A 24,785-nucleotide genomic window follows, 5' to 3' on the forward strand; every position below is an offset into this window, starting at 1 on the left:
ACAACGGAAGCTCCAATTCTGTTCGAAAGGAGGGTCTTCCCACTGCATTGCAACACGTGGCTCTAAAACAGCACGACACAGACAAACTGTTACACTTTTCCAAACTACTGACTTCCTGTCTGTAGGGGAAAAACAGCTTCTTCCAGGCAACTAGTGTTTGGTCTACATTCAACGTCCTTTCCTCCCCCCACGCTTATAATTTTTAATAGAAAAATATGTATCAGATATTCTCCTGCTTACAAAGTCAACTTACAGATTTATACCTCGATTTTAATGCATGCTATCATACTTAACAGAAAAATTAAATATTACTCAGCAGAATTACCCAAGGACAAGAGCAGTAAAATGTAGAATAATCCTGGCTTTTAGAAAATATTATCCTGAAAGACGGCATATGAAAATCTTCTGGAGACATCATAGGGAAAAAAATACTGCAAATATTAAAATCAGAAAATATGTCATTATCTAGCCATTTCATATGTTGTTGGCTTAGTTTGCGAAACAAATAAGAAACCATCCAGTGGATGACACAGAAACCAGAGCAGCAAGCAGGTAAGAAAAGTCCTCATACCTCTGCCCACCAGCTTTAGGACACAGCATGAGGTTCACCCCTCTGTAAGGCGGTACCTGGACCCCGTGTGCCTACGCCTTCTTCTGCCCCCAGGTGGCAGTCTTGGAAGGGGAGGACAGCACTCTTGTGTCCCAGGCTCCGGAGGTAAGTAATTAGATGAGGCATTGAAATCGTATGCAATCCGCTTTTTAAATTTAATATATAAAATGTTAACTAAACGCCCTCTATGATACTGTCAGGAGCACTATTAAGAATTAAAAAAGAAATCACATTTTCTCCAGGTGTAACTGTTTTTTAGAAAAGTATGTGAGCAACAACTTTCCTCTTGAGCCCAAGCCATGGTACGATTATATTGAGATTTACTTGGCACAATTCATAATTAGTATGTCTGGGGGGAGAGGAGAAGTAGGCAGCGGTGGAAAATAAATTTAAGGACCACGACTAAGAGAGAAAAAAATAGAGGAAGGGCGAAAGGCAAATCAGATTATGTAGAACTTAACAACGGAACTGAGAAAATAAGACACTAAGGAATAATATGTTATAAAAATCCTACTTAAAACATAATCTAACAAAAACTCTAGTGACAAGAGAAAAAAACAAATTTCCCTCATCTTCAGAAAGAGATCTAATGCCCAGCTAGGGAAACAGCTGGCAGTCAGTAACGGTTCTGAAAGTTTCCATCTCTGGAGTATATTTCAACAAATCAATCTTTGGAGTTTTCTATAAAAACTTATTTTCTACTTCTCGAGAGCAAATCCTGGTAAATATATGTAATATAAATGATCCTTGAACAAAGTGGGGTTGGGTATGCCACCCCCCCAGTCGAAAATGAGTATAACTTCTGACTCCCCCAAAACTTAACTACTGATAGCCTTGCCAATAACAAAAACAGTTGATTGACCCATATTTTGTATGTTATACGTATTATAGACTGTATTATTATAATAAAGTAAGCTAGAGAAAAGAAAATATTAAGAAAATCATAAGGAAGAGAAAATACAGTATTTATTTACAGTATTTATTGGAAAAAAAAATCCACATAGAAGACGACTTGTGCAATTCAAACCTGTGCTGTTCAAGGGTCACCTGCATAACAAAGCTAGCCAAAAAGTGAGGAGTACCTCACTTCAAGAAAAGGTGTTCTTCAAAAACAAACAAAAACTGACATCAGTGTATAGCCAAATGATTAGTGACAATCTCCTTTAATTTGGAATTGGAAAAAAAAGAACTGAAATTACAACTCTCTCTTTAGTTAGAATTTAGTTAGAATTGTTAGTATAAATTTCTTGAAACAGCGTGGAATATTGTTCTTTAAGAGTCTTTTCTTTTTTAAGATTTTATTGGGGAAGGGGACCAGGACTTTATTGGGGAACAGTGTGTACTTCCAGGATTTTTTTCCAAGTCAAGTTGTCCTTTCAGTCTTAGTTGCAGGGGGCGCAGCCCACCATCCCTTGCAGGACTCGAGGAGTCGAACCGGCAACCTTGTGGTTGAGAGCCCACTGGCCCATGTGGGAATCGAACCGGCAGCCTTCAAGTGTCTTTTTGAAAACTGTTTTTGTTAAAAACATCAATCCCTGGACATAACCTAGGGGTTGATCTCTAATGGCCCAGGAAGTCTCAACTATTTTTATACCATTCTGAAAGGGCAAAAATTTCTTGAAACAGAAAAAACTTTCTATAGTTCAAAAATAAGATTAAAATAAACTTAAAATTCCACATAAAAAATGCAAAATTTCTGTTTAAAAATAAAGATGCGGGGCCAGCCCAGTGGCTTAGATGGTTGGAGCCCCCTGCTCCAAACACTGAGGTTGCTAGTTCGATTCCCACATGGTCCAGTGAGCTGCACCCTCTAAAATTAAGATTGTGAACAACAGCTCTCCCTTGAGCTGGACTGCCGCTGGCTGCTGTGTTCTGCCATGAGCGGCTGGCACCCAGTGTGAGCTACTGTGAGCAGCCAACCGATGACAGGCGACCAAAAGCCTCAGAGGAGGGGGGTGGGGGTGGGGGAGAGCGCAAGGGTCATCATACCAGCACGGGCCAGGGAGCTGTGTCCTACACAACTAGACTGAGAAACAACGGCTTGAACTGGAATGGTGGGAGGGGGGAGGCGGAAGAAGGGGAAAAAATAAAAAATAAAAAAATAAGGATGCTATTAGTGCTACTTGCTAGAGGATTCCAAAGACTGGGGTGTATAAACCCTCACTTAGCAATAAAAACCCAGAAAGAGGCACTGACAGTAACCCCACAAAAGATGGCTGGTAGAGCCCCGGAAGGACCTCTGATGGACAAGTGAAGGCCAGAACTCAATGTGCAAATCACTGATCTAGAAGACTTAGATGATGCCGAGGTCCGAGGTGCGTAAATAACTCAGCATCACAGAGTGAGTGAGGGCGCTTTAATAATGATGCCAGGACCAGCAGCACCAACCGTGACGGTCCCAGGCAACCTTGGACCCAGGATTATCCTACTTAGACTATTCTCTTAGACTGAGTACTGGGATATGTCTAACGGCATCAAACAAAGTAATAACTTTTCAGTTACAGATACAAAATGAGGAAAAGCAGTAACAATCCAGCCAGCGCAGATAAAGAGAGAGGTAAGGGAGAGAAAAAAAGAAAATATGAAGACTGGTAAAAAGAAATAATAACTTAAGAGTTTACCTAAGCTTCAACCTTTCTGGTATACAACTACCATCTTAAAATATCAAATAATGCAACAATTTTTGTGGAAAGATCATTAAGTGAGAAATCACCCAGACGTGTGTAAGTAAGTGTTTTCTAAAATGCCTACTATAGTCAAGGTACTAAGCTGGGCATCGTGGCATGTATGAATAAGGGACCCAACTGGCTCCTGACATTATGGTCCTTAAAATCTAACCACATTGGAAGAAAGCCATGTTATGGAAAACAAGTATTCCTTTACTAAAAACGAGACTGACGCAAACAAAATCATAGCAATGGCAAATGACTGAATTCACCCTCGGTCTCTATGTCGAATTATATATACCTAATTATATATACCTAATTAGGCTGATTTCCCCACCACACTCAACACATCTCCAGGGAACAACTACCACCATCCACTTCCCTAACACAATCACCACTCACGAGTCTTCCAGTTCTGTGTGAATGTGTTTATTCTCTTAGGGTAAAGGTTACCTCTTAAGACATCCTCCCTAAGCAAACATTGTTCTCATAGTACCGTGCTTTCTTAGGGCACTCTACGAGCCACCTGAAGAAACATCTCCTGGAGTATGTTTTAAACTGAATACGCCCTAGGACCTTCTGAGTCACTCTCTCAGGACAGGATATCAGAATTCCTATTTCTAAATCCACCCCTCCTTCCTATTATGACCGTCATGCACACGCAAGTTTTGCAACCACAGCTCCGGAGAGCCACTCCGCTACATAAGGATTTAAAGAACCAAGCACATGCCTTTTTCTTATTGTGTACTTTAGGTACTTGGAACACTGTACTTATACCTAAGTTATACGACGAATAAAAAGTTATAATGCAGGGGCCAGCCTGGTGGCTCGGGCGGTTGGAGCTCCGTGCTCCTGACTCCGAAGGCTGCCAGTTCGATTCCCACATGGGCCAGTGGGCTCTCAACCACAAGGTTGCCGGTTTGGTTCCTCGAGTCCCACAAGGGATGGTGGGCTCTGCCCCCCCCGCAACTAAGATTGAACAGGGCACCTTGAGCTGAGCTGCCGCTGAGTTTCCCGGATGACTCAGTTGGTTGGAGCATGGGCTCTCAACCACAAGGTTGCCAGTTCAATTCCTCGAGTCCCGCAAGGGATGGTGGGCTGCGCCCCCTGCAACTAGTAACGGCAACTGGACCTGGAGCTGAGCTGCGCCCTCCACAACTAAGACTGAAAGGACAACAACTTGAAGCTGGATGGCACCCTCCACGCCTAGGATTGAGGGGACAACCTGACTGGAAAAAAAAGTCCTGGAAGTACACACTGTTCCCCAATAAAGTCCTGTTCCCCTTCCCCAATAAAATCGTTAAAAAAATAAAAAAGTTTAATGCAGGCTGTACCTTAAGATTGTCTAATACATTACAATAAATGAATCATATAAAGCACTATATATGAGCCCAAATGAGTAACAGAGATGATAAACGCTAGGGTATTCGGGAACAAGTTCACAGAAGATGCTGACGTGATAAAGGCCTACCAGCCATAAAAGCCCTGGAATTTGCGGCTGAGATCTCTAGAACTTCCCCGTCACTTAGAAATGCTGCCACCGTATCTCCCTGCGGACTAGAATGTGTAAGCAACGCGGATAAATGAACACTTGGCAGACCCATGCTGGAAATCAATCAGGGTATCAGGGTGAGGTACTAAATGGACTTTAAACCCCTAAGATTTGCAGAAAGTCACAGAAAACAAATTACCATCATCAGACTTTTCACACCGTTTTCTAAAGTGTGACCAGACCTTAGACATTTTCCCTTTCCCTAGAAGACTGCCTGGTATGCCTCTCCGCGTCTCATGTATGTAAGGTGCCCTTAGAATTACCACAGTTGTTGGGAATTATTTTACCAGCAATGGCTAGAGAAAGACCTACACATTTTGAGGAAACTACTGTGTATTCTCTTGCCCCCACCCACCCCCACCCTAGAGAAGACTTCTGCTGTCGTGTAAGAGGAAGAGTGACTTACTGTACTGGTGAGTCTGGAAGGAGGAACTGAGCACGTCCTAAAACACACGCTCCAAATGCGCATCCCGCGCACCTACCTACACGGGGAGGGCACACAGTGAGAGCTCAATACGTACTTGTGGAAGGAAGGAAGGAAGGCAGGAAGGCAGGAAGGCAGGCAGAAAGGAAGGAAGGCAGGAAGGCAGGAAGGCAGGAAGGCAGGAAGGCAGGAAGGCAGGAAGGCAGGAAGGAAGGAAGGAAGGAAGGAAGGAAGGAACTCTCAAGCGTTTCTCTTTCTGTGATTCCGTCTTCCTGCTTCTGTGTGACAGCACGTCTGGGTCTGGAAGCCTGCGTGCCCACTCTGGGATTACCAAGAACTTGGAGTCAGTGCCTTGCAGAAGGCTGGGTAACCGTGTTGGCTCTGCCAATCTGGAGTGTCCCTAAGACGCATCATGGGAAAGTCTTCGACTGGGAGGAAAAGTAAGCAGGAAGCCTGAGGACAGACAACAGCCAAGCCACATTCTCTGACCCGGGTATTGTGACTTGTACCAGATTGATTTTTATATGTCTCTCAATTGATGCCAAACTCACAGGGGGACAAGCGTGCAACTACTACCCTCTTCAAGGCAACAAATAGGTGCCTGTCAAGAATGTATGAAAAACACTTACACCCAACCCCGTTTATTCTTGTAGCGCGTTTTCCTGAGGACCAGCATGGCCCAGGCCCGAGGCTACAGCAGGGAGTATCAACACCGGCCACAGTCCCTGGTCTGCAGTAGAGACTGGAGGGAGAAGACAATCACATACAGAGAGAACTAGGACTCTGTGTGACAACAGCTACGACAGAACGGGTGGCTACAGGGGAACAGCAGTATGAAACCTAACCTTCCTCCAAGAAGCAATGACTAAATGAAGTCTTAAAGAAAAGTAGGGATTACACAAAGAGGGGAAAGCTCAGAGCTTTAAACAGTGCGGTTTTAATTTGCAAACCAGCATAAAGCTGTGCCACATGAGCGAAATGGCTGGACAGACTGCTGCTTGCAGAGGACCAAGGAACAAAGAAGACACATTTGGTTGTGGAGGGAAGGTATCAAAAAGGAGAGAATGAATTCTATTTTGCACATGATAAACTTGAGGTAACAAACTGAAAGTGGGATATCCTGTACGGGGCAAGTGATCTAGACTAGAAATATAAATTTCAGAACCAAAAGCATGTAAGTGATAAGCAAAAAGCAACTAGCTGGATGGAGTAGCTGAGATCACCCAAGGAAAATAGGAGGGAGCTAGGGAGAGAATCCTGGGAAAGCAAATATTTACGGGATGATCAGAAGAGGAAGTGAAAAAGAAGACCGCTAAAGAAATAAGAAGAAAACTATAAAAGAAAATGTTACACAATAAAAGGAGTTTTTCAAATCCTGTACTTTCTACAAAAGTACCAATTACATGGATAAAAGAAATAAGAACTTTACAAATTACTCCAAGAATGAAGAAACATCAGAAAAAGAAATTAAGAGCATTTTTAGAAAAACAAGTACATGTGAAAATCTCAGATTTTATAGTAAATTAAAATTTCAAGATGAATTATCTTGACTAAAAATAAATCAGAGCAGTTTGCAGTTTCAAAATATCCAGACTGAAAATCACTGTTCCATAGATTCCACATTTGATGTGGAAAAAGAGTCTGATCATATAGTTTACAATGAGTATAGGCTCTTATTAAAAATAAACCAATGGATAATATCATATATCCTTATAAGGATCTACTAATATACTTCATTATTATTTTAATCAGTTTTTAGTAAGCTACAAGTCTTCTATCTAAAATATAGAACTAGATTATGATTTAGAATTTTGAGCAAATGATGAAGGATAGAATAACTGATTAGAATGAGACAACAGCAAAAGGAAAGTTCTACTGCGTCACAATAAAGCTTTAAGGCTTTGATTTCACGATTGTACAAAAACATAAGGTACAACTTTCTTAAACTTTTCTTCGTTGGTGTGGTCCTTGTGTTTAAAACGTGCTACCTTAACATTAAAAACGGTCGTACTGTAGTCTGTGTTGATCTCAACTATATAGCGTATCATAGATGTTTACAACTACATTTCAGGTTAAATAAACTTGAATCATAGACGATACAAACGCTCCTTTCAAATCAACACAAGACATTCGGAAACCTAGCGACTAACGTGTTGCATCTGTGACCACGCAGGAAGCCCCTGAAGCAGCCCTTAGAACTAACATTTGAACGCATGTTTCATAATTTTTAAAGCAGACCTAATTTCAAGTCCTGCTGAGTACCAACATTACCCTGGTATGTTCACTGTTGTGTACATTACTCTTCTCTGTTCTATGCATTGACAGCAAAATTTGGGACAGAGGCCTTTGTTGTTTTTTTAAGTGACTTCCTCCCTTTGACCGCAGGAAACAAATGACTTGTTCTTGAGAACTTCTCTATTCAGATTTCTGTATCAGCACGTATATTCATAGCATTTTTACATTTTGGTGTTTTCATATTTTGCGTGCTGTGAAATCAAATCTAAATGTTTCATAATCATTTTTATGAATTACCTGGATGTTCTTCATCACACATTAGCGGTCACAAACTGAGTGCAATGCGTTACCTACCTACAAGTAAGTACGTATTCTTACTGTCAAATGAAGGGAGCTTTGCCCCACTTCATGTTCTGCAAAACTGAATTGCTATTGGGTTTGACTAACTGGGGAAGGATTGTGATACAGAATATTTGCAGGCTAGTAAATGCAATTCAGAATGCTTAATAAAAATCTTCATTCTTTTGGTTTTAAAAAAATGCTTATCGTAGAATGTGTAATATAGTACATGTTAAAACATCAGGTATTACTCAAATATTTAAAGGACATGACATAAAAAATGGACTGGTCTGTGACGCCCTTGAAGGACGGAACTTGGATACGAGTACTCCAAATGGGGAATCCCCTGAGAGCTTCCAACAGGAGCATCTGTCAGTTAATGTGAAGACTCAAACGAGAGGTTCCATTAAGTCATTTCTCTAAGATTCCTTCTAACTCTAAATAAATGCACAGGACGTTCCAATTCAAATGCAAAGGACTATTAATGAACACCATTATGTGGAAAGTACTATATACAAGGTACTGTGACAGGACCAGAAAAGAGCAGCAATGGAAAACATTGTTTACAAAAACTCCTATGTTTGAAAGGGTGGAATAAGATCCACACAAAAGAATATTAGTAAAACATAAGAGAAATAAGAAATTAAGCTCTCATTTCTGGGAAAGTCTTGAAATGAAATGATCTTAACTGGAAAAGTCTAGAAAAGCTACTTAGAAGATGTGAAAAATGAGCTCGGCCAAGCATGAACACAAAATGAGTAGAATAGGTAATTTCTTAGAGATCGATAGAAGAATTTTGTGAGCGGGATTGATTAGGCAAATATTTTCACGGCAAAGATATGAGCTATGAGTTAGCCTTTGAACAACAGGAAGAAAATGAACAGAGCGAATGGGGTATTCTAGAAAGGCTGAGGAGAACAAAGCATGTTCTGGACTAGCCTAGCTAATTCAGCTTTCAACCTAGGAGAAAAAAACAACTGGAAAGGTAAATTAGCAGTAGCTGTACAAATGTATATGCTACTATGTCGTTCTGTTTCCTTCAAACGATAGACGATCTTAGGTGCCCAGAAGAGAGAAGTTCTGACTTCACTTTGCAGGAGGCCACATGAACAACCTGAAATGTTGGAGGGCAGTGCCATCATGAAAATAATGCAATCAGGAGTTTAGTCTATTGACTGTGTCAAATGGTGAAAAATTACTTGGGGAAAAACTGTCAGATAATCACAGTAACAGCTAAGGACAAAGTATGGAGATCTTTAGATTAAAACCTAGTTTAAGACAACTGTGCCTAAAAGCATTTAATGTACCTAAGACAGCACAAAGAGTAAAGTCTTAAAAAATGTAATCAGCTCTTCAGATTTCTATTGCATAGATTTAATTAGTTTAATTAGATGCATAATGTTATTTCTAAGTATTATAAAATTATTGAGGGCAGTCTTTGAAAATGATTCCTATTGCAAAAAAAGCTAATTTAGTCCTTTGGTAGTGAATAACCTCTACACTGGCGCTTAGTTCTCATGAGAAATAGTCTAATAAACATTGTTTTTCTGGCCTAAGAAGGGGTATCTGAACAGCAGCTCTTAGCAGGACACACCCACTGCCGTAAAGTAAGTCAGCAGGGACTAAGAACCCAAATTAATGTCCAAAATGGAAATCGCTGTGCTGCAGGCTTGAGACTTTGAATCACTCAAGGACAGAATAAACCGACCAAGTCTCCCAATGACAATTTCGAAGTCTATTTCATTCATCCACACCTACCCCAGTTCCCACTTCTTTCTAAGTAAAAGGAGGCTGCTTCGTACTGAAAGCTGAAGGTGCCGGGGTTGGCAAGCAGCAGTTCTTCCCACACTGGCAAGGAAGGTTAAGCAGGGGACCAGGACCTCAGGTAGCTAACGTAGCTTGCCATTTTTTCTCATTTGCATGCTTTGATACTTCCCTTCCAAACGAACTTGCCACGCAGGTAATAAGAAAGTCTACTGAAATTCTTGGTAAACACTTCACACTAAAACTAGATGAATGTTTGATGTTCAAAGCTAGACTCACAAGAACAGCTTTTTATTCCTCCTTCCTCCCCTAGAAGTTGCCTGAATGTGGCATTTCCAATTTGTGAAAGTAAAAAAATGAAACCAGCTGACATTTTCCAGACTCCCTCTGAAAAGGCTGTGAAGTTTATATAAGGCAAAAGGAACAGAAAGAGTATGAGTTCGAAATACTTTAAGGACTCTCCCCTCCACAAATTAAAACACTTACATTGTTACTATGGTAATCTGACACTGGATGATCTCAGATTTTTAAACTTAAAAACACACCATGTAAGTTTAAAAATTCAGAGATAAAAATATCTTCTTAACAATCAAGGGGTTAAAAAGAACTGGAATTCAGAATCTCACAATCTCACCACTCAGTATCTTTAATTTTAGCGAGTCTCCTAATAGTCACTTAGGTGTGAGTCCTCCTGAGTCACCATCTGGGAGAAGGAAAGGTGAGGCATCTGGAATTCATGTTTATCATCAATGCTCAGGTAACTCCTAGGGTTTTTGTTTTACATAAAAATCTAGTATTTTCCATAAACTGAAACAGGTAAATTTTATGGTATACAAATTATATCCAATGAAGCTGTTTTTAAAAATCAATTGTTTCCCTTCATTATACTTACTGCGACCTTAATATGTGGTTGTAATACTAAGGTCAAAGTTCAAAACCCCACTGCTATCCTACTGTGTTCACCATGAAAACCTTAATATGAGAAAAAAAGATAAGGGTGGGTGGGGCGGTTCTTGCAGTTTTTTAGTTAAGCTCTTCAAAAAGAAAGGGCCACAAATGCAATTCCTGCTTAAACAAACTAAGGCACTACCGTCTGGGAAAATAAACCTTTAAATCTATAGATATTAATTTGTCACCATTATGAGTATAAGCAATGACTGTGGCTTTTCTCAGTTAACAAAGTTGATTTGAGTTGTTTTTATTTAAAAATCCTCAAAATATGTCACAAGTAGGATATGAGTTATTTCAGGCAAAATTCAAAACAGCTTTAAAATTCCCCAACTACTTAAATTTTAGCAAAGTTTAATTTCCTCATTAGTCATAAAGTTAACAAGTGTTAAATCTGTGGGGGTGTTTGCAACTTCCAAAATTATTTTTAGAACAAATCCATTTAATGTACCAACAGCATTGATTCTTCTTATAGATTTAAAAACACCCACAGTGTCTACGCCATATGTTAAAGATTTTCATTTGAATTGAAATGATTAAGTTTTCTGATCAAACAGTAAAGGAAAAAATAAGTAACACTCTAATTACGTATCTAAACAGAATGTATATTTTTAAGGTATTTCTCTACCCAAAGTTTGAAGATAGGAAAATATAACATAGGACTTGCTGAGTAAGTCTAGATAAGTAAACAATTTAATTAAAAAAATATTAAGCTACTAATTTAAACTTTTAAGGTTCATCACTTGATATAGTTTCCCCAAACTTCTAACTAAAGCACAGAGATACCAAACATTTTGTATTCACTCCGTACATGAGATTTTGATAACCCAAAGTCATAAGCCTAAGACCTCTTTAAATTTTCAAGTATTCTTTTAATTTATCATACAAGTATATGCCACGGTCACAGTTTGCATACACAATTGATTTTTAGGTTAATCAAAAGTTTAGAAAGGCAATCTCAGCTTTTCTAATCAATATTTTTAAATGAATCATAAACCAAAATCTGATGCTACCGTATTTCAGTGCATTAAACTTTCCTCAAGTTCAATCATTAAACTTTCCTCAAGTTCAACATTAAGACTTATCGCTACTAATGCATTAATGCTTGGAAGGAAAAAACAAACCCACAGCAACTTTGGCTTTACATACAAAGAACCTGGAAATCTGTATACATTTGTAGATGTATACAATTATATACATTCATTTTATTGTTGCAACTATAAAAGGAAACTTATTTACTCTTGAAAATTTTAAAGGATTAATGAAAAACAGCATCTCACTTGTATGCAAATACTCAAGTGGTTAGCAGTGCAATTTCAGATTTAAAAAATGAAGAATGGTGGAATCGACTGCCATTCCAGCAAAAGCTCAGCAGCCAAACCAACGGCAACATACTCACCCTCCCTAATGTGCTGGATACAGAGCTTTGAAAGTTGTCCAGCCATTAACCAGCATGTACCCTATCAGGGCGGCAACGAAAAGAGCAGCAATATTTCTGTGTTGCTGAAAAAAGAGCCTGTTTACTGCATTACAGTGAATACTATGGGCCAAATACACAGAAACCAATGGCTGGGGAGGGGAAAAGGAGGCAGATGAGCTGTACAAGGAAAGCAAGTCATGCTGAAAACTCAGAGCTAACTGATGCTTTCAGGTGACAGCTCCTGTCTCTACGTGCCCCTCCGTTCTTTGTCTAAAATAAAGCAGTTCCTCAGCAAGTTTACATAAGCACTGTATCTGCTGCCAGAAAGTCATTCAGTTCTTTCAAATACACAGAATGATGAGACTCAAAGAAGACAGCAGAGGGATGGTAAGTTACTAAGAGTTTACTTCTGCCTGAAATACTTCAGGTTCCATATGGGGAGCCGCCCGAATTTCCACTTGCAAACTGCACAGCTAAGCGTGTCCACCCAGGAGTTATGAACGGTTTACACAACCGCTCAAGCAAGTACCATTTGACACTCTCTTCCCTCTGCCTGGAGACAGTGACAAGAGAGTTAAGGACCTGCGTACAGGACCCTACACCATGGTTAGGACACCCGATCACCTTTAAGTCCCGAAGTTTTCAAATAAGATATTTTCTTAACGCTTCATAAGTCATTATTGACATAACACCAAACAGTAAGAATGTCCAGCTTTTGTTTCTCTTCTACTTGCCACATTGAAATGTTTCGAATGTGACTAAGTAAATGGACCTCCATTTGAACCGGGCACAGTTCTCGCCGGGCCAGTATTTGTTGCAGTGGTAGAGGTTTGCATGACGTCCCCCGGCTGCCTCTTTTTCCTCTGCCTATTCAATCCTTAAACGGGCTTGGTCGCCCAGAATCTGCCCTAAGCCTCTATATTCTCTTTACAAGCGATCCTTTAGTGATTTCATCCACTGCTATTCCTGAAAATGTACCCTGAATGTGCTTACACACTTCTCATACCCTAAAGTGGACTCATCTTCCATCTCCATCCCCCCGAAACTGCTCTTCCTCCAGAGCAGCGATCAGCCTGCACTTGGCAGTGAAGCCTAACTCCTCCTCCTCCCTCACGCTTTCACCCAACTCATCCTATCAATCGTACTTCCTCAGCAGCAGTCAGGCTCCACTCAATCTGCCCCGCGACCACCATCCAAGTGCAGGGCCCACCCCCCCCACAACTGTACTTTCATAACCTCTGACTGCTCCCCCCTCATGTTTCCATAGCAACCCATTTCCCCTTTCGTAATCTGAGTCACCCCACAAGTATACACTGACTGTGTACCATGGGCCAAGCACTGTATCAAAGCTGTGTATACAGCGCCAAGGAAAACAGCTGCAGGCTCTTGCACAGCTCGCTGCCTGCTCAGTGGAATTACGGGCTCAGCACTTGTCTCCCCACCAGACTAAGCTTCACGAGAGCAGGTCCGATGTCCGTGATGACTCCTGTTATGTCCAGTATGAGGATACTGCTGCACCTTCCGTGGCCAGCATCATAAGTGACACAGAGTGTACTGTATACACAAAGTGGTCACTTTCCTGCACCAATGACTCACTTCAACTGGCTGCTGGGCATTCCCCTGTATGACTCACCTCCAACATGCTCCCCAAACCCGCGTTTCTCCTATGATCCCCGTTTCGGATCACTTCGTATCTTTAGGTCACTGAGGCTTACAATGTCACCTTCCACTCACCCACCCCTTGCAGTCTCTCCTCTGAACCCTGCAGCACCCTTCTCGGGGCACCTGCCAGTTACTTATTTGTGTTACAGCCATTATACAAGCTTTTCAAGGCTGGGGCTGCTTTCCTCACCTCTGTATTCCCCACCTAGCAGTGCTTTGCACATGTAGGCACTAAACAATCTGTGGAATGAATGAATGCCTATGAGAAATCCAACAGGAAAACAAGAAAAGCTGAAAGAGAACATTTGTGACTCCAAGAGCATATTGACAGCGCCCATGACTGAAGTGACTACAAACAAATTACACGACCCCATTCCTGGAGATTATTAGAGCAAAACAGGTGACACACCATCAGCTCAACGGCTTTGGGTTTCGCCCCTAGGTTCCTAAGCTTTTGATTCTAAAAAGTTTTATGTTCTCATCAGAGGGTATATTCTAATGTCTATGAGTATAAATTTCAAACTTTTTAGAAGTACTCAATATTACTCCCCTACTGAAATTGGAAGCAGAATCCCACCAACAAATAAAACAGACAAAAACAGAGCTACTCCAGCTGAAGCTGGGTGGGGCAGACGGGCCCACCTGCTCGGTCTCTCCAGCACGCTCTCCGCGTTTGACAATCCGTTATACTTCCGTGGGAGACATGTTTAAAACGTGAGCTCTCAGGCAGCTCCAGCTTCCTTGGTCCACCCTCCAATGTGGATCAAGAACATGGAGTTCTCAGGAGGTAACAACGGGAACCCTGTGCCAGGAACTGGAGCTTTTGGAAAGCTCACGTGAATAGAACTGAGCTGGGGCAGACATCCGTGCCTCTTCCACCGCTCTTAGACCTGACTGTTCCATTTCATGAAGCTGGTGCACTAACACAAACATGGCACGGTTTCCCAAAGGTGTTCCCATCCTTGGATGACCAAGCAGAAAACCAGGAGGGAGACAAGGGAAAAGGTGGCCTGGATAGAGAAGTCACTTAAGTCTCCTTCTAAGCTGGGCTGTAAACTAAAGAAGAAACTAGTCTTCTGAAGTTCACATCGCCCAGCCCAGCTAAGAGCGCAGGAGAAATCCACAGGGACTTAGACCCCAAACCCCAGCTGTTATGCATTTGCCTGGAGTGTCCTTTTGGCAGCCAGTCTTCTGGAAGCAGGTGCAGCAGATGGCGACGATCCAAGAAACAACGATCTTGTCCTGACAACATCTAATTCTAATAACACGTTCATACAGTATTTCTACCTCCAAAGCACAATTACATAAATGCTACCACACCTCAATATCCCCGAGAAGTATTATCATTTTTCACTTAATAGACCAAATAGCTAGTAAAAATCACTAAGTTCATGAATCAATTTCAGTCAGATGTCATGAATGGGCCATTCCTTTCAACTTCCAGGCCAGTCCTTTATCCTGGCAGAATACCTTCTGCAAAGTTTAGTGGTCCCAGGAATTGACAAGGGCAAATTTGAACACCTTACATTTCATTTTCTCTGCCCAGCAGGAGTGCGATCCTCTTAAAGTTAATTGCAAGCACAGCCCAGAGAACTTTGCAGCAAATTGCCAAGACGGCTGTTGAAAAAGCCAATTAAATAGCAGGGGTGTGAAGAACACTTAGTATTATCCAGAAAACTGTTGCAGCAGAAACACCGTGGAGTTCAGGTAATGCAAAGAAAATGGTAAAATTGAATAAGTCACCAACTAAAAATAAAAACAAAAATTAATGGCGTTTAGGAGGATAGCAGTCCCATTGAAGATGTAGAGCCCAAGATTTCAAGCCTAGTTCTACGAAATACCAAACTCTTGATTCACAGGTACCATGAAAAAAACCTAAGTAGTGATTCTCTCTTTCATAAAAATTAGAATCATGCTATCTAATAAAACCTAAAGTTAGAGAGCAGTTAATTAATATGCAAGAGGGAGAGTAAGACAGCCTACATGGAAAGAGGGAGAATACCAGTAGCTCCGTTTGCTTTAGCGCGTACATGAGCTGGTTCATTTCAAGAACTGAATGAAGCTGGCAAACACAAATGATAAGAATTTTGACAGGTCTGACATATTAATCACAGGAGGAACTGCCAACATTCATTTCGTGATCATACTTCCCCAGAATTGTGTTCATTCTACAATACACAATCGTTCCAAAAAAAACCCCAAAGTCTACAAACTCCCAATAAAATGAACCCACACATAATGATTCACCTCAACCTTTCAGATTTTCATCACTGACACCATCACTTAATAAATCAGAAATCATGTCTTTCTCCTTTCAGAATAAAATACCAATGATAAGGGAAAAACGCCCCATTTCTTTGCTTCTTACTCAGGAACAACAGATTTCACCGACTATTGCTCAAAGTCATTCACAGAATTTTACACTTCCTGGCAAGGCAGCAACAGCAGGCAGACAGCAAAGGCACTGTCTTCCTAAGCCAGATGTGAGGTCCGTTGCATCAGTTTCATCAGTTTCCATGAGCTAAAGGAAGCACAAGGTCGGGATAACATTTGTAATGTTTCATTTCAGGTTTTTAAAAGAACTATGGAAATTTTGAAAAAATTACATTAAAGCTGTGCAAAATCTTAAGCATCTGATTGGAGAATATATGCTACCTGCAGACAATCTGGAAAACACAAATTATAGAGACGGAAAAACTCATAATCCCAGCACCTTCATAAGTATGATTTTAAATGGTTACAAGATATTTTGTGGTAACGATGTTCTATATTCAATTTGCACCATTTCCCCATTATTGGATATTGAATTTTTCTGGGTTTTCACTATTTTCTAAAAAGTACTGTGACAGACATCTCAGTGCAGAAATCTTGGAGCAGTCCATGTTTTTAATCATAAAGGACAGATTCCCAAAGTGGAATTACTGGGGTAATAAGCAGGAGCATTGTCAGAGCACTTGATAAAATACTGCCAAATCACTTTCCTAAAAAGTTGTACCAATGTGAACTTCTGCCTCTTCTACTGCATCTCACTGCCTCTGTCTGTTATTGTTTTAAAAAGTCTGCAGGAATCTGACAATCCAAACATAATTTCAGCTTTTAATTAGTATTTCTTTATTAGTGAAATTGAACCATTTCCCCCTAAATCTTTATCAAGCGTTTGTAGACTTTTAAAAGCGTAGGAGCCAGCCCCGGTGGCTCAGGTGGTTGGAGCACCATGCTCCTAACGCCGAGATCGCCAGTTCGATTCCCACATGGGCCAGTGAACTGCACCTTTTACAGTTAAGATTGTGAACAATGGCTCTCCCTGGAGCTGGGCTGCCGTGAGCAGCCGGAGGTTGGTGTGAGCTGCCACAGACTGCTGTGTGCCGCCGTGGGCTGCAGTGTGCTGCCAGGAGTAGCCCGCTGCCAGCGTGAGTGGTCGGAAGCCAGCGTGAGCAGCCGGCAGCCAGCAAGAGCTGCCATGAGCTGCCGACCTCAGCCGGGGGAGCACAAGCCTCCTAATACCAGCCTGGGCCAGGGAGCTGGGTCCTACACAACTAGACTGAGAAACAACGGCTGGAACCAGAGGGGGCTGCTGGTGGAAGAAGGGAAAACAAAATAAAATAAAAAACAAAAGTGTAAGTGTGTACTTGAACCACGCAGGGTTGGTGGTGTTTTGCTTTCTGACTTGTATAAATGCTGCAAATGTTTCTGATGTTTGATATTAATTTTGAATCCTTCCACTGATTTTTATACTACTCTAGCCCATCTCCTTCTGTCCCCCATAAAGGCAGTGTGAAGTGTGTCGCTGTGAGACGGCCCAGCCAGGATTCACATGAGCCGGGTTCCATCCCCACACCATTACCCAGCTGCAGGGCACAGGACCCACTCACTGTCACCTTCCTCTCAATGATTGGACTAAATGTTCTTTTCAGCTACCAAATTCAATTTTATTTCATTTTTCCCTTTCTTAAGTTCCTTCGCTGGTGACCCTAAGATTCTTAAATTAACTCTCTTCATAGATAAAGATTTTAGAAAAGCCTTACTGAATATTCATCTATATTATAATTTAAAGATTTCAGTAGGCTAGCAGACATGTAAGGGAAAAAAAGCATGTAAAAACTTCGGGGGGGAATTAAAAAGCAGGGGAAAGATGCATTTCGAATGCAGGATGTATCTGGCAGACAATGATATTCTTCTACAGCCTGAATTAGCATCCTTTGGTCAAAGACCAACCAACCATCGCTCTGGTAAGCTCCATTTTTTCCAGGAGATGCACTGCAGTGTGCCTTTGAAACTGTTGAAACGCTACGTGAAACTGTGTGTGAAAAATCTGCCTTTTCCTGGGGAAGAATAGTCATGGCTTTCAGATTCTCAACAGGTTTCATACTGCAAAAGTATGTAAGAACCCCTAACTTAGACAAAACAGCTCATGTCTTACCTTCTGGTCTACCCTCCCTCCTTAAAAGCAGCGGGACCCACAACTGGGATTTTCTGGGCTCTCCTTTCCATTTCAGAGAATAGCAGGGACTGGTTTCCTTCAATGACATCGAGAAAACCTCTCTCCTACCACTGTAGGAGAAAGGGGTACTCGCTTCCTACACGGGCTCTCCAGAAGACAAAGCTACTAACGAAAATGGAGTTTGTAATGGAACCAGTGTTCACACAGAAACACTGTTAAGATCAGAGGTACAATAAAAATACCCGCATAGCGATTCCTCCTTTAATAAAAACTGGAATCCTGCTAGCTAATAATACCTAAAGATGGACAGCAGTAAATACAGATGCAGGAGGGAGATGATGACAGAACGCAGGGCATCAGATTTGTCCACTGCACCCATCCCACTACCGCAGACACACTGTAAACAACTCGATCATTCCATATCAAAGTTGAGCTATGTGATGGGGAAAACGTGGCTTTCCCCTAAGAACTAGTACCTTCATCTGACTCAGGAAAAAGGGCCTCTGCCTCCCAAAACACAAAAGTCTTTCTTCCCTTTTAGAGGGCTATAAGGGCTGGGGAGGGGGCAGTGACACAGGAGTGAAAATCACAGCCCAGAAAACCAAAGATGTTTGTAGCTATTTTTGTTTCAAGCTGCCCGCTCCAAATCACTCAAAGCAGAAGTCTAGGCAGATGGAGTTCCCCAGAAAGCCAGCTTCCTCCTTGCGCCAGCCTCTCTAATCAGGTGGGGAGGCGCTTGGGACTGTCTGGAACTCCTGAGATGACCAAGTGAGGTATGGGGTGAGGGGCATCTGCCCACTCTGGTTCCCCGAAGGAGCGTGACAGAGTCAATGCCAGTCCAGGGTCAGGTAAGACCAGGCCCTGACCCAACAGGTCACGACTGACTGGTTCAGGCCTGCGAGCTCTTTGGGATGCCAGGTGGAGAAGGCAATCTGTGGGCAACAGCCTGCAGGGACCCCAGGTGGGAGAGAGGCCAGGCTGCAGGCACAGCTTCATCTATAACATTCAGGTATTTAGGTCACTGGTTCTCCGCCCAGGGACAATTCTGCCCCCAGGGGAACATTTGGCAATGTCTGGAGACATTTTTTGGTTGTCACCACTTTGGAGGACAGGGAGGATTACTACTAGCTTCTATGAAGTAGAGGCCAGAGACGCTGCTGACCATCCTACCATGCACAGGACGGGCCCTCACCGCCCAAACACAAAATTATCCGCTCCAAGACACGGAGAGTGTAAAGGTTGAGTAACCCTGATTTAGTCTGACTTGCAGGCCTCCTCGTTTGTGCTGCTGTCTCAGGCCTTGCAAACGTGACAGGCAGGCCTGCTGAGAACCTAATCATAAATTATAAAAATTTTACAACACTGTTTTTATGGGGAAAAAGTTATTTCCGGTTATGGTATCTAAAGAATAACTTCTCTGACTAGTTAAGATTCAATCGATCCCTTATTCAATATTTACCAAGCACCTATTATGTAACAAGGCACAATGCAAGCAAAAGTGACAGTGTTAAAAGAAACAGATAGTATCTGATGACTGTGCATTCAACTCCTGCCTGGCTCAGAGCAGTGCAGTATGAAAATAAAAAGCGGGACTTTGAAGTCAGACCCATCTAGTTGCAATCCCAGCTCTGCCACTGTCAGTAAGCATGTTACTTAACTTCCTTCAACTTCAATCTCTGCTTCTACAGTAGGTCAAATAGGGACTCTCTCAAAGTGGGAGATCATTAAATAAGATAATTCACGTTAAGTACAAAGTATACTGCCTGGCACACAATCAGTATTTAATAATTCCTATTACTAATAGCAAATTTTAAGTTTTTATAAAGTAACCAGTAAGTTGGAAACTGTTCCTAAGCCTATAAAAACTATTAGTATGCCTATAAAACAGGAATCACTGTAATGGGATTGTGACACCTTGAACACAATTTTAGTCAAGTGAATTGCATGGCATATAAAATCCTTCAAAGTCTGGCTCCTATCTCTTTCTCTGGCCTTATCTCCCACCACCTACATCATCTTTAATGCAGACCTATGGCCCCGAGAGTGGGGACAGATTAAAAAATGAGATCTGGTAGCAACCAAAACAGTGTCAAGCCAAAGGTCACTGTAAGAAAGAAAATTCTTCAGCTGTAACTCTGGCAGCGTACATGGGTGCTGGGAGAGGGAGAGAGAATGAACAGACACAAAAGGTTCAACAGCCTGTAGTAGGTCAAGTTTACTTGTCATGTGTTTCTAAACAGAAGCATGTCAACCCGCATCCAGCCTTCCCTCCAAAATTGATTTATATTCTACACTTCTTTCCTAAGAATGGATTGAAAAGTCAAAAAAAATTAGCGTCATCAATAGAAAAAGAACAAACATGGCGTGTCCACACTATCACAACCTAACAAACCTGGCCAGCTGTCAATGCCAGTATCCAAATGAGAAGACAAAGCATTAACCACAAATTGTACTTCTACCGAAAGCATAGTTTAACAGTAAACAATGGTTAAGAGTTTCCGTTTCCCTTAGCCAACACCCAGTAACTTTTCATATAGAGCACATTTCACTGGATCTGTTTTGAGGCAAGTTACCTGTCAAATAAAGAGCCCTTTCATGTACACAGTTTACTAAAAAGTTTAAGTCTGTGTCTATATACCAAGCACCTAATTCACACACCAATAGTGTGCGAGGGAAAGTAAACGTTATCTATGCTCACTGTGGTCACGGGTTATAGCACCCAAATTTGTGTTCAAGTCCCGGTTCTATTCCACATGTGACCTTAGTCAAATTACTGAAACTCAGTGAGGCTCAGCCTCCTGACACGCAAAATAAAATAAAACGATGGGATTAATAAACTTCAACATTTCTTCCTCTCCATTCTCATTCAGGCTTTGAAAATCAAAACGCTTCTTACTGATTCTTTGAAAGGGGAGGATAAAAAAGGGTTTTAGAGAAACGTGTCAAATTAAAGGTTTGTAGGTTTGAAAAGATCATTTAGTGAAGCAATCTTGAAATCCATACTTGAGTGAATGTTGAAAAATACTGCTTGAACGAATGTAAGTGACGGGACCACAGAATGTGTCTCAGCAGCTTCCGGTCAGGCGTCCATCCTGGACGGTGCTTTCTGAAAGAGTCTACGGCTCCCCAAAATAACTCCAATTAAGGTACTAGTAGCATTCATGAGATACACAATTGCTTAGCCTCCAAGAATATACTCCACGCTGAGTTTAAAGTCATACTGCGAGTCTCTGGATCGTTTTAAAATGGGTCACGAGGAGTACGGTAGCACCCGGTCTGTCCAAAATGCCTGCAACACCCAGTGATTTTCAAACTTTAGGGTCCCTGAATAACATATGGGACACTTATTACACATGCAGATTCCGGGACCCCAAGCTCCGGAATTTTACTCGAAGTGCCTGGGGAGGAGCCCTAAACCGTCATTTTTAAGGAGCTGCCAGGTGACTCGGAAGCAGGTGGTCCAACAGCCACACTTGGGGGCATCTAAGCCTAACAACTTCCCCAAAGATCACCTGCTTCACCCACCCCGGACGTGTTACAGAGCGAGAAAGTCAAGGCTGCTGGGACTCCGGGTCGGGCCCGGACCCCGGGCCGGTGCGTCCCACCAGGCGACGCCTGGTCCCCGAGGAAGTGAGAAAGCCAGAGCCCGCGGTTATTTTCAGCATTTCCATCAAGTTCCACTGAGCTCGGCAGAGGGCTGGGGGAGGACCTTGGACTCTGAAGTCCCCCAGATCTAGGTTACTACCAGTTCTGCCGCTTGTAAACCCTGCGTCCTTAACGCTCGGGGACTCAGTTTCCCCGTCTGTGCAACGGGCTCACGCCACCCCCTCCACCCCCGGAAGGCTCAGCCAAAAGGAAACTAGCTCGGCCGGTCGCGGCCGCTTCCTGGCTCTCCCCAGCCTCTCCCGGCTTCCCCGCCGCCCCGGCGACGACCCCCAAGCAGGCGCCCAGCAGGCCGCCGCCCCAACGCCCCCCGCCCGGCCCGATCCCCTGCCGGCCACTCACGGGTAGGCATGGTGACCCCGAGCCGCACTCGCCGCCGTGCAGAGGCTCAGCGGGGACGCGCAGGGCGCGCTGACGGCACCATGACGCGCCGGCGCCGGGCCGATGCCCGGAGGAGGCGAAGGGCGAAGGGCGGAGGGAATGGACTTGGACCCCGCGGCTCACGTAACGAAACCCGCAACAGCCGCCAGGGCCGGCCCAGCTCCGCGCCGGACGAGGCGTTGGGCGTCCCACGCCCTGACGTCATCACGTCGACGCCGACCAGGCCCCGCCCCCACCGGGCGGCCGAGCTCCGCCCAGGAGCGGACAACTCCGGGTCTGGGAGGCAGGTGGGCGGGGCAGAGGGGATGGGGTGGGAGGGCTTGGGGAGGACGGCGCACGCTCGAACCGCTTAGGGCGTCTTGTTGTTAAACCCTCGTGATTTCAGTAATATTCGTTTTCATTAATCCTTATTCGAGGTGCATTGGCAATATTTGTTTCTTACAGTTGCACCGCTTTATGATGTTTGCGAGGGTAAGCTGGATTGCTTTCAGGGCATTGAGTACCTATGCCTGTAGGTTTTGTCTTTTATGCCCTATTGAACTTACAGTGCGTTTTGTATCCTCGGCTGGCATGATTTTGTGTTGTTGTTTTTTTTTTGAGACGCGCTGAGGTCATTTGGGGTGATGGCTGCACATTTTTGGAGAGAAAAGAAAATGTCATTTCCTTTTGATCTACGGGGTGACTTTCAGAGAGATTTTTTACCACTCAGGAGTTAGCCTCCTCTAGAGAGAGTTCTGTCCACTTGGCTGAGCTATTTTTCTCGACTCCCTGAGTGTCATTAATAATTGATATAACAAATAGTCACGCCGCTAAGCGGACACGGGGCATTTGGCAATGAACATGCACTTTTGTAGGCACTGAGGACAGCCTGTACCAAAAATTAGAAGGAAGCCACAGAGGTCTGAAACTGTTTCTCAAACTGCTTCAGAAACCTTTCCAGAATCGCCTGGGAACCTGTTAAAAAGCAGATTCCCAGGCCCAGGCTAAACCTACTGACTCACACTGGAGGATGATTCATATTTAAATTTGAGAACCTTTGTCCTAGAAGGTACTGCTCACCTGTTTAGGAAATGAGACTGTGCAATACTGCGTGGAGAAGAGAAAGAAGATGAAGATACAAGCCAGGAAGGGCCTGGAGGAAATTTGTCGTGAGGTGGACCTGGAAGAAAGCAGAATTCAAATTAGCAAAGACCTGGGGAGCCCTTAAAGTGGCTGGGGGAGGGGGGGGAGGCACGACAATTCAGAGTGAGTCACAGAAGCTGGTGAGAGGGGAGTGTCTCACTAATTGTCAAGGCCAAACTACAAAGTACTTGGCCAACACTTATGTAGCCTCCAAAGCACTGTTGCATATTTTTATTATCAATCAAATCTTTACTGCTCCCAGTTTTGTCTTCAGGTCTTTCAAGGTCTCCTGATTCGTCTCCACAGTAGTCCTTTTCCCTTTGAATCCTAATCAAACTCTCCTAATCCATCACTGGACTGTATATCCTTTTCAGAAAATGGCAAAAACTATGTTCTGTTCATACTTATATATCCGCCTGGCCCACAGGAAGGGGCTAGCACATTTTAATTTAATAACTATATAAATGTAAGTACATATTTATCCAATGAGTAGGAAAACAAAACAGGTAAAACAGAAATAATTAACGACTTTACATACAAGCCTGGAATCTGTCCGTTAAGAAACCATTGTAGATTCTTTATCAGGACAGTTAGCATTAAATTATCAGAAGCAGGGCTCTGCAGAGTGGACAGTGTAGCAGAGAAATCATGGAGGGGTGTTTGCAAGAGGGGACAGAAAAAGTGGTGTAGAAAGGAGTTTTAGGTGCCTAGTCTTGGTAGTGGCTGCAGAAAAGGGAAGAGCTGAATCTTAGCAGAAGAAGAATGAGTGAGAAGTGTTGCCCACTGACTTGGGAGCGAAAGTGCGGCATCTGTTAGTTATGTAACGCCAAGGTTGGAATAAAGAAATCGATGATGCTGGGAGAGCAGCAGACAATTTGGAAAGAATGGTGCTTTAGAGAGGGAGTGCAAAAAGAGGATGAGTTTCTCTTTGACATATGAAGCTTGAGGTGACACCCAAGGGAGACATCCAAGTGAATAGATCTGAAGACAGCTGAGCATACCAGGCTGAAGGCAGACCAGGGAACTCAAGGTGGGAGATTTGGGAACCCTTGGCGCAGGGACAGAAGCTGAAGCCAGGAGTCAGAGAAAGCCTGCAGAGGAGAGTGTGGAGCCAAAGAGACAGTCAGAGATAGAGGAGATCCAGAGGGCACTGTGCCCCGGAAGCCAAGGGCGGATATGACATTTGTCAGAAGAGATGCAAATTCCAAAGGCCCTGAGGTAGTGTGGCCCATAATGGATTTGGTTCTTCTTCTTCTTTTTTTAAATCCCCTTGGTCTTTTGGTTTTGTATTGTTGCCAGAAATAAAATCTACAGCCAAAGAGTCTGAGGAAGGACAGCTGAAAGTCAGGAATAATAACATAATTGATGGATCACACATATGACACCTAAGTGTTTTCCTAGCCTGTACACATAGGCGTTTGGTGACACTGTGGACCCCCTTTCCCTATCAAATCCTCTAGATCAAGTTCTTCCTGTGCACAGTTGTGAGAGGGCTGATTTTATACCTTACCATGACCTAAGAGTGTTTGCCTCTCCTGGACCACTTTTTCTGTCCCCT

At 42.9% G+C, this 24,785-nt stretch overlaps 1 protein-coding gene across 2 annotated transcripts in view; it reads right to left on the reverse strand.

Moving 5' to 3' along the window:
* Positions 1–22,304, reverse strand: part of EFR3A (EFR3 homolog A) — a 79,519-nt gene extending 57,215 nt beyond the window's left edge. For both annotated transcript variants that reach the window (XM_019723947.2, XM_019723956.2), the window contains exon 1: positions 22,067–22,304. In XM_019723947.2, the coding sequence (XP_019579506.2) occupies positions 22,067–22,076 (10 nt within the window). In that variant the 5' untranslated portion in view covers positions 22,077–22,304. The remainder of the gene's footprint in view (positions 1–22,066) is intronic.
* Positions 22,305–24,785: the final 2,481 nt, after the last annotated feature.

Source organism: Rhinolophus sinicus, linkage group LG12 (assembly GCF_036562045.2).
Source record: "Rhinolophus sinicus isolate RSC01 linkage group LG12, ASM3656204v1, whole genome shotgun sequence".
Taxonomy (NCBI): Eukaryota; Metazoa; Chordata; class Mammalia; order Chiroptera; family Rhinolophidae; genus Rhinolophus; species Rhinolophus sinicus.